Source organism: Neodiprion fabricii, chromosome 7 (genome assembly GCF_021155785.1).
Source record: "Neodiprion fabricii isolate iyNeoFabr1 chromosome 7, iyNeoFabr1.1, whole genome shotgun sequence".
Classification (NCBI taxonomy): domain Eukaryota; kingdom Metazoa; phylum Arthropoda; class Insecta; order Hymenoptera; family Diprionidae; genus Neodiprion; species Neodiprion fabricii.
In genome coordinates, this window is record NC_060245.1 from 12,513,719 (window position 1) to 12,524,825 (window position 11,107).

The 11,107-nt window shown below is 39.5% G+C and overlaps 1 protein-coding gene across 1 annotated transcript in view; it reads left to right on the forward strand.

Annotated features, from left to right (window-relative positions):
• Nucleotides 1-10,006, forward strand: part of LOC124186843 (regulating synaptic membrane exocytosis protein 1) — a 1,552,625-nt gene extending 1,542,619 nt beyond the window's left edge. The window contains exon 18 of the mRNA XM_046578894.1: nt 9,940-10,006. Coding sequence (XP_046434850.1) covers nt 9,940 — 1 coding nt within the window. The 3' untranslated portion in view covers nt 9,941-10,006. The remainder of the gene's footprint in view (nt 1-9,939) is intronic.
• Nucleotides 10,007-11,107: the final 1,101 nt, after the last annotated feature.

Genomic DNA, 11,107 nt, shown 5'->3' on the forward strand with positions numbered 1-11,107 from the left:
TGATTTTTGCATACTTTAGCAAATCCCAGTTGGTTAAAGCTTGGCGTAGTAGCTTTTCACTTAGTTTTTTAAAAGTCGAAGACCGGAAGCTTTTTTGTATGGTCTAAGATAGAGACCTTTACCCAATGCCATCGATTTGTAATGCCTTTTGCTTTTCTCGAATTCTCGTTCAGCTGAGCTTGCATCGTTCACAGCCTTCGCTTTATCCACAACACCCCCCGCTAACGCACCTGTAGGGCTGAGACCGGCAAAAAGAGGTATGAGAAAAGGTATAAATCCGCCATTTCTTGAGAGTACCGGTAAGGCGCGTAGTGATCGGACGTTATGTTCACCACCTGCTTTTTTCACAGCTTCTCGAGCACCTTTGAGTGCAGACTTGATGCTTCTTTTCGCGTGATGGCTCGGAATCACAGACTGTTTTGCCGCGCGTATGATTTTGTCCAAGAAAATGATCTTTGGATTTCGACACCTCATGCCTAACTTTGTTTTCATCTTCATCGTGTTAGCTGTATCCCGAACGGTTGCTTTTTCACCTAAATTCTCGTCCGTTGCGAAAACCCGTTTCCTGACTTTTCGGGCTAATATTTCGTCCGCGGTGCTTCTAGCTTCAAGGTTCTCAAGATTTTTCGAATACGCTATATCGTGTTCCTGACATGCTGCCCCGAGAGCATTGATACTGGAATCGCCTCTTATGAGTCTTCTCGTCAACTTCGTACCATGACCGCAGTATTGGTAACCGGGAATATGCAACGCGATCGGGAGTTTGTTCACATTGCTATTTACCAAACCTTTCCCACTAGATCGCTTTATGACGTATTCAAACGGTTTGAGGTTCGAAAACCTGTACGTTTACTCAAAATCTCTCAATTAACCGACATACAAGTTTCTGAGTCAAATGCACGAAAGGATCGAAGGTGATGAGTACTTTCCCTTTAACGAGCATGAGCATGTCATTGCACCGAACGAGACGCAACCCAACTCGACCATAATGTTCGATGACGTAGCATGCGAGAGGCAGGACAACATACGCGCGTACTTCTGTAACGTTAGACATCATGACGTAGACTGTTTCTTACTTTGTCAGACGTACGCTCGAATCCCAAATCATCTTGATCGCGACAATACCAACTTGCTGGTCTTACTCATACAAGATAAGAGGAACCTGAGACATGTGTACAACGATCATCTAAACACCGATATGTCATACACACAGTTCAAAAACTTGTGGATGGTATGCTGTAACGGTGAAAAATATGGGTTCGTGGTGATCGACAAGAATAGAGAGTTCGGTAATGGTCGGTATGGGAAGGGATTTGACAATTTCATAAACATGACAAGAGAATAAAATACACGATCATCGAAGGAAACAAAACAGTAGCTTTCCAAAGCTAGTTGTATCGACGTGCAGGAAATTCGTGAGGAAAGAGAAGTCTTGCGTCATATTGTTCAAGCGAGTAATGCAATTCATCGAGAGCATAGAATCCTCAGGACGGGAAAAGATTCGCTGCAGGAAACAATGAAGGATGTCTTCAAACCTGTGGTAACCCCGCTGCGAAAGTTATTTAATGTTTCTCGAGGCACGAAACCTATCAAGGAAGAGGCAAAGGACGAAATCAAAACTGAAACGAAGGATGATCCGAAGAACGAAATAGAATCATAAACACAAGATTCTTTCGCAACTGCAGAGGAAGGGGATCAAACTATAATCGCAGAGTCGTCGGCAAGGTCAGAAAATGAATATCTTGAGATGCTTAACGATAAACAAAGCATGAGTTGGATACGGTGTACGGGGTACGGAGTCTTTCTACTGCCGGGCTGATGGTTGGTGACTCACCGATAAGCTTCGAGCGCGATGCCGTCCGCATAGGCGGTACACTCTGTCCGAAAATTCAGAAACTGCTAGAGCTGTTGATAAAAGATGCCCAACGACACTGACGTTACCCACTTGACAATGAGAACTACAGAAATATCCTTTCCGCAACAAATGCTCAGAGAAAATACTACAGCGCCACCGAGCCTATCCGAACACTCAGAGCGCCAAATTCAAGTATCTAATCGCAGAACTGCTCAATATTTTTACATTAGACAAAGGCGTATCCCCATCATCGCAGATGTCGAAGCGTACGGGCAAAGATGTTTTGCTACCTCAAGCTTGGGTTACTCGACAAGGTTTAAGATTGATTATATTTTCTGGGACGACGCTACCGAGTTGGTGGAGCTTCTCCGTTTGTTCATGGTATCTCAAGCAGCTGGGAATACAAGTCAAAACAAAGAAATTATGTCGATTCTTGAAGAATTATGGGAAGCCGAAATTATTTATTAGCCAACTCTCATCACTTCTGCAATCATTCACGAGATAAGCGTCGACATGTTTGGACGTCAGCTAAATAAAAGCACAGCTGCGAGCACTCGCGGTCTTCCAGGTGTTGGGTTTCAAATAACAGCGGACGTGCATTACGATATACAGAATTCGCAGATCCTGCAGAGGCGAACAATGCTGTAACTTTAAAAATCTTACGACAGAAAGTCAAATTACTGCTGAAACAAAATGAACAACCGCGATCAAATGATCGAAGCTTTGGAGATCACCACGAGTATAGCCTTGGATACCTTCTACGAAGATTTGAGAGCAGGCGGAGTCCTGTCGATTCAAAACGCCGAAATCATTTTTAAATTGGACGCAAGACTAAGATCATTGGAATATGAACGAGGAAAAACTAGCGCTAGTGACGGAAATCCATAAGCCTACACGCTGGAATTACCCGCGTCGACGTGTAGATGTGCGCGGCATCGACACGACCTGGCAGGCAGATCTTGTTGATACGATGTCGTACGCTGGACAAAACAAAGGCTACATGTTTATGTTCACAGTCATTAATATTTTTTCGAAGTATGCCTGGGCTGTACCGATAAAGAGCAAGTCTGGAGATGATGTTACGAAGGCAATGGAATCTGTGCTAGTTCAAGGACGGTATCGAAAAAATTACACGTGGACAGAGGAACGGAATTTTCGATCTCTTAATTTGAATCTCTTATGACACGCTATGGAATCAAACTTTCCTCCACGTACAGTAATTTGAATGCATCCATCTGTAAACGCCTTAATCATACGCTGAAAAGTATAATATGGAAATGGTTCAGTATGCAAGAAAGCTACAAGTGGCTGGACATCTTATCTGATTTGCTATCGGCTTACAACATAAAGCACCGAACCATAAAAATGAAATCATCGGATGTCACCGTTGCGAACGAAAAGCAATTATTACGTCAGGCGTACGGAGGGCTTCGAGCAATACCTACCGAATCGGTAGAGTTCAAAACTGGCGACAAAGTTCGAATCAGTAAATTCAAAAACGTTTTCGAGAAAGGTTATACTCTCAATTGAACTACGGAGATATTCACGATACGCCAAGTAGACAATACCCATCCTGTGATGTACAAGCTCAAGGATTATCGAAATCAATTCATCGCTGACGGTTTCTACGAACAGGTGTTCCTCAAGGTTGACCATCCGGACATCTATCTTGTGGTGTGTCACATCCTCGATGTCTTCTGCCCCTACCCACTAGTTTTATTTCTTATTACCTTCCAATTCATCATTGAATACATTTATATTTTATATTTTTTATTTTTTATTTTGCGTCTCCGTATGTATTGCATGCATACGGCTCTCTTTATCACCTTACTACCACTTCGGGAAATGAACACCCTAAGCTATCAAAAACCTTACTGTTTAGATAATTCTTCGGCACAATCCTTACCCAAACAGACTCGTATATACAAACTCCCTAAGAGGGACCAAATGGCCTGAACACGTGCAACGGATAGATCCGTATGGGTCTATCTCAAGTGTCTGTTTGGGCAGTATTGGCGCGAACATAAAGTAAGGATATCTTTATTATATACAAAACACAGCACTGAAGTTCCTACCCGCGTGTGTGGAAAAGGCAGGATAGTTCATGATAAATTCTCATGCTACGCCGTACCCGATGGGCGGGGGTAGTCTTGAAAAATGAAAAAACTCAAAATTTTATCAGGACCTCCTGATTGGTCCAGCATCCCTTAAGGATACTGGTAACCAATCAGGAAGTAGTTTAGACAAAACCACGCAAATCTTTTAAAAGAGGACAGTCGTCAGTAGTCGTCAGAGGGTCGTCATTTAGTCTTTAACAAGAAATCTTTCTCTCAGTTTCTATTACCAAAGAATCCAATCACGTCAGGCGCTAAGCGAATTCCGTGTCATTTTACTTAAATATAAACTTTCTTCTACCATTATACATATCTAAAACCAATTTAACCAACTTCAGAAACCTAAATTAAATAAACGTATAGTTGTATTTTAAAACCCATATCATGAGTAAACCAATCAATTACCTTTAATGCATTCATTCAATTGATTCATCTAGTATAATTATTTATCCCTTCTTTTGAAACCCCACAAGTAAAGTTACACAATTTACAAGCTAATAAAAGCTAAATAATCAGTCAATTAATACCGTATCCAGTCCTCGCCGAGCACGCAGAGCGGCCCCACAGAGCCCGAATCAACAGTTAAGAACAAAAGGTAAGTGACCATTTTTATATCAAAGCCAGTTCAATTAAGAGGGAAACGGTGTCAAAATTCCAATAACTTATATCCGGAAAAATTAGTCTGAACTAAGCGTTAAACTTATGGAGTGGTTTGGTCATCAGCCAACCCAGCCCATAACAGGTGAAGGTTCTCAAGAAGCGTGGGAAAAAATTATGTGTAAAATGGTTAGGTTTTGACTGTACACACAACATTTGAATAAATAAATCTAACATGTAACATTATAAATTGAATAAATTAAATTTTTTTGCAATGAATATGTCTTTATTTTACACTCTGTATATTGAGTATACTTTGTTACCTTACGCTATACATCTATTATAAACATCACTCTTAAATTTCAAATCATACCCTATACGCTACGATGCACTAATTATAAACCTGAAGCATATTTCATAACTTGAGGTCCAGTTTATTCACATGGTCTATAGCCCCACGGCAGCTTGTCGGTCGTGACGTGGAATATGATTCGCTTATCGTCATTCCAGCTCTGTGCTAGGATTCTTTTGTTCCGCAGAATAAACTTCATGTTTTTGACTCGATATCAAATTGTAATTTTTTATTACATTTTTATGTTGTAAAGCACATTCCTTGTAATTGTTAGAAGTTATTGTTTTCAATGCTGATTTTTTTACACCCTTCGCCCGTTTTTGATCTTTCTTATCTCCTAACACTCGAAATGAATGTAATTTAGCTCTTAATCCAACAAATTCTAACATTATCTTTCCATTATTCTAGTCTTTTATTAGGCCGAGGACTGTATTATTTACTGAAGGCATTCCATAGACGTTATCGTGTGGATAATCAGATGTGTCGAATTTGTACAAGTCCTCTTTCATACACTAGTATATGTCAGGGACAATGAATTGATTAATTAAACTATCTGTATCGGTGTACATTAGTTTCGCATGGTTTCCAAATTTCGTTTCAACATAATTATAGCGAAAATCGCAAATATAGGTTTTCGAAAGATCTAGAATGGAGAAGCCTGCATACAATGACTTATTTAATTTGATTCTCGTTTCACTTAATTCAATTATTATCAAGTCTTTCTTGAAAACCGTGCAGCTATGGAAATTTGGTTCGGCAATAGTAGCTCTAGCACCATATCTTCCGTCCCATTTCCTGATCAGCCTGACATCTCTGTGCTTCCTAATGTTTTCCATCGTTTTACCGAAAACTGCGTTATTCATTAGTTTTTAAAAGTTTTTTTCGAATTCGTTGATGGATTTTTTTCGTAAATCGGTATTCAAATCTGTATAATTTTCTTGCCATGGTGGTTGCCGTAATTTCAGAATTCCGTGAATTTTAGCTAACCTTAAGCCTAATTGCAAACGTTTTTTAAAAATACGATGATGAATGACGTAGTTTTCTTTGGAAAGTAGCGTGGTCGTCAATTTCGACTGTTTACTGTTCAAAATCGGAGGTACGCAATGCTCCGGACACAGTGTTAAATCGTTATGCATTTCATGCCATTCGTCAGGATATTATATATGATATATTCCAAATCTAATTCTAATATGTAATCGAACTCCGCTTCGTCCGAGGCGATAAGAACGTCGCATTGTCTAATATCTGATACCCATTCAAAGGAACTGCATAGCAGGGCAAAGCTCATAGCAGCACTGTACAAATTGTCAACATCAAAGTACATGAGATAAGATTCTTCGACTTCTGGATAGGATGCCTCTCCCATAAACCTATTGTTGGTCTGTGCGTGTCTGTTCGAGCATTACGACACACCGCCACGAATACCTTGTTCAATGACCATAATCATATCTATATCAGTGAGAAGCTCGAGCTCAATGTCGGTACACTTTAGCATTGCGTCAAACGATAGGCCAGGCGCTGTGTAATAATGTAAAAGGTCCAGTCTGTACGTCATCCAACAATTCTGTCGAAAATCTTGAAAAACGTTAGCCAGTAAAAAAAAGTCTGTCTGTAAATGTAAGTCTGACTATTCTTCCAAATTTGAACGTTAAAAGTTTACTAAACTTGGTATGCGCATGATCGTCATTTGTTATGTCCTGATCGTTTACTTCAGAATAAAATTTATCTTTGGTTGGTAGTCGTCTGCTATCGAGCTTCTCCCAGTTATCGATGTATACGTACGGAAAAACAACTTTTCCGGTCAATAACTGAAATCCATCCAAGGTACTTCAAGATTTGCGTGTAATTGTTTTTTGATTATCATGCAAATACGATGCCAATTTCTCAAAGTTACTCGGCATAAAGCGGAATGAATTTAGGAGTCTAAACTTTCATCCGTTCCCTTGACGTATTTAGCGAACGAAATTTACTTCTCTTCATTAATGAGTAAAAGCTGAATAGTACCGTCGAATGATGTCCCCGATATTCCAATCGGAAAATGCGCATCGTAACCAGATAGATTGTGGATTATCACTGGGATAGCATCTTAATTTTGATGATTCAAATTACAGCCCGAATGAGCAGCGCCGCGATATTTTCCTGTGAAATGACAGTGATCATGGTGTTTCACGTTTTTGGGCGTGAAATTTTTTCACAAATATGACATATTTCAGCAGATTCAAATAAGTTAATTTGATCACGCATCAAAGGTTCCATAGGTTCAACAGTTTTCAAATATACTTCCAAAGTATGTGCTTATTCCACTTACTCATTCATAAACCATTGAATGCAAGTTTCTCCACGGTCAACTTTAAATTTGGAAATTAAATCGTTAAACGCACAATGCAGATAATAAGCTATACTGTACAGAATATGCTTTTGATAAATGGCTTTTTTACCCGATACTTTTAGGAGTAGGTTGCAGTAAACATTCAAGATCCACATAAATGCAGAACGGAACGGTTTCTTTGTGCTTCAAATTTTTGAGCTTCAGAATCTTGTCCTCTTCTGTTTGTAAAATAACTTTGGTTTGGTTCATACTCATGCAATCAACTCTGTGTTCCAACAAGCATCTTTCATCTATAAAGTAAGTTGGACACCCATCACATAACCAAATATAATGTGTACATTTTAAAATTTGAGAACTTGTCAATCGCGATGAATTTCGAATCCATGCAAGATGATGTGTTACTTTCTTTTCATAACTTTTCATATCATCATCAATTTCAGTCTCTGAAAGTAAAAAATGAATTACAGGTTTATTAAACTTACTTCGGCTTAAGTAAACGGGTACAATTTCACTGTGCTTTTGTTTTTTTTCAGTACATTCTATACCATAGACGTTAATCGAAAGTTCTTTAAGTTTTTAAATTTCGGAATTTCATTTAAAGACATTGGAAAATTCAAACCATCGTACTGTAGTACGGTAATACTGAGCTGAAATGTGGGTAAGAGCTAACTTCGTTGGAATTCTAGTTGTTGGCTGGAAATAGGGCTGCGGTGACCGACTAAAGAAAGCAATATAAGTCGCCGTTACGAATGTGACGACAGCCTTCTTATCTTGAATATCCTTAGATAGTGGTGTGTATGTGAACACACTATCTCGTAATGGTACGTACTTGTTAATATTCACAGTGAAATTGATTATTTCGATCAACGGACAGCCAGAGTGTTTTTCTTAGAAATCCTCCATTTTAGCCAACACTTTTTGCTTCACATTCTCTTCAAACCAGCCGTGTATATCCGTTGGTTGGGGGATGACTTGATTTTTAGTATTGAAAAATTCAATTTCCTCTATAATTTCAGCGTTCTCCGTTACACTTAATCGACAGGACAAGACACGGTTCGCTTTTAAACTTCCTGCCTTTTGCAGCATCTTCTTTAGACTTGCAACGATGAGGTGTTTTGCATCTTCCAAGAACCCGCTCGAATCTTTATGCCGCAGATTGTTTACGGCTCCCGTTCTAATGCAACTCTCGAAAGCTGTCTCCAAATATTCCCAGCGTACTTGATCGCTTCTCCGTCGGCTTTGTAATCCGTCACCCACTTTCCGAGACTGTTGAAATTTAGCTGTTAACGATTTCAAGATTCCAATTGTGCTCAAAATTCGTGTCTTTTGTCCGATCGTTGATGCGTTGTTTCGTGAAACTTCATTCAAAAGTTTCGTATTTCAGGTTCCAAATCTAATCCACTTTTGAATCCCTGTCGGTGAAAATTTTTCGGATAAAATCTCGAACGCTGTCTCCATGATTTTCATTATTTTAAGCACTTTTCGGAATCTATGTTTGTTTTTTCTTCTTTCAATAGCACACACTTGACAAAGATAGAGTTGCAAAGCTTGCTCTAGAATGACCGCTCTACGCTGACACGATTCCTTATAAATGGGTGAACACTATCATAATATCTGCACACACACACACACACGCGGTCAAAGATTCGCGAAAAGATTCGTGAACAAACGAAAAATTGCAAGATATTTCTCGATCGAATCCGCTGCTTATGTGCGTGCGGGCGTGCGTGCGTGGAAGATGGCAAGGCGGTTCCTGGAACTTGGCGAAGAAGTTTTGCACGCCTGATGTACGAGAGAGAGCTGTGAGAGTGAATTAATCATTAGAGTTTTACATGGAACTGTGATAGGCTTAGTAGATATCGTTCACCGAGAGCCTTACGGGGATGATTCACTTTGCCCACGGTGTCAGGTTCACGATTTCGAGAGCTACGCACTAGTGCAGTAGGAAAGAGTGAGAAAAATATATCCTGCAAACGTAACCGACAAGTGTCAATCACTTAATGATTTGGCATTAGTTTAATTGTGAACCTGAAACATATGAAGAAGCTATAAAAAGAGTGGGGTGCTCCGTCCGTCTGATGAATTCATTAGCAGTCGAGCTTTCAAACTGTCAAGGTGGATGATTGAAATCAGTGCACTTATACAGTTTTTTTTTTCCTTGAGTGTACAACAATTTTCGACTTTACTTGAGTAAATAGAAATAATTTAACGCGTATGCGCTTTGTTTTCAGAAATTTCAACGCAAAAAACCATGGAGTACGTAAACGTTCTTTCACATGTGCGGGTGCTTAGAGAGTGGATCTCCCGAGTACCTCACGATTTTTTCCCACAGTCGGTCCGGCTGGCGTTGAGCATGCACACGGCGAACGGCGGCCGTAATGATAATATTAACTCTCGAAATGACGTGATCGTTTATCAGGCGGGTATGGCGGCCCGCCTGGTACGTGATGAATGGACAGATTTTCTGTTTAAAAAATGTAAGACAAATTTTTCTTCAATTTCACAACTGTTAGAACAAATTCACTTATTTTCAGTTTTTTCTTTTCAACAACAAAAACCTTGAAACTTCTGTGATACATACATGTCTTACGTTTCTAAAATATTATTTCGCAAATTTTAGAACAGATTTGATAAATACTTTTATGTGTGATACATCATATCTTAAATTTCCAAAATTTATCGTATGCTTCAGAGAGCTGTAAACAACAACAGCATCCAACGTAACTAACGTAGTAGTAGTAGTGGTAGTATATATACATAGTTAATGTGGAGTACAGCAGAAAAATGAAAGCTTTGTGAAAAAACTTGTACAATATTCTTAAAGTTCATGAAACGTAGAATAATTGTAAACTTCTTCGACAGTTTTTTGTTAAGTTTTTGAAATTGGTTCTTGATCATGTTTAGTAGTCGCCCGGTCCATGCTGGTAAGAAGGAGACGCTGCACACGTTGTCCAGGTACGGTGTACAAATTAGGCATCTTTAAATTCAATTTGACCGTACTGGCCGCCCAGATACTGCAAGAGCAACAGCTCCTCCTCCATCGTCTGCACCAATTTCTGATATTGTGTCTCGCCCTCGTTCAGCAGTCGCACAGTCCGTGCCGGTAAGGATACGGTAAATTCGTTGTTCAGGTCTGTGACGACACGCTGCCCAAACCTTGTTTGGACCCGTCTAATATTGGTGACATTGTAGATTTTAAAAATTTCCAGCTCCGTCAATTTCTTCGTCGGCAGAAATTCGTTCATGCTTGCAACTTTGTTGAGTTTTGTGCAATGCGTTTTTTTTAAATGTTCAGTAGTTATGTGTTTCTTGATAAATTTAGATTTGCGAACTTTTGTGTCACTTTGTCGAGTTCTGACTTCTGGTTAATAACGGTTTTCAAATCGCGAATATTTTTTAAGAACAGATCGATTCGCTGTTTTAATTCTGCTTTGTCTGAAGTTCTCCTCATGAGAGCTAAATTCAAGATCCAAGACTGTCTTTCTGACCTGAAATTCAGACTTCTATAGCCGTATTCCTCCCACCAGGCACACAGAATCCTTGAAAAAATTCTAGAAGATACCGAAATGATGTGCCTTCGATTGTGTGGGTAACATTAGACGTGTACGGTTCGGTTTCTTTCTTACTCCTCGTTGATCTGACGATACTGGATCCAATCAGCTTTGCGTTCATCGTCATCTGGTTCGATGTCCGATAAAATTGCAATCACTTTGTTTTGCTATTTTTGAAAAGTCAGGATTAACGTTTCGTCCTGAAAATATATTCTGTGTAGTCTGTGCGGTTGCACACGAGCTCTCCGGACACGCTCAACGAGCCACCAAATATCTTGTAGCGAAAACTTCAACGTCGCGTTGCTAAAT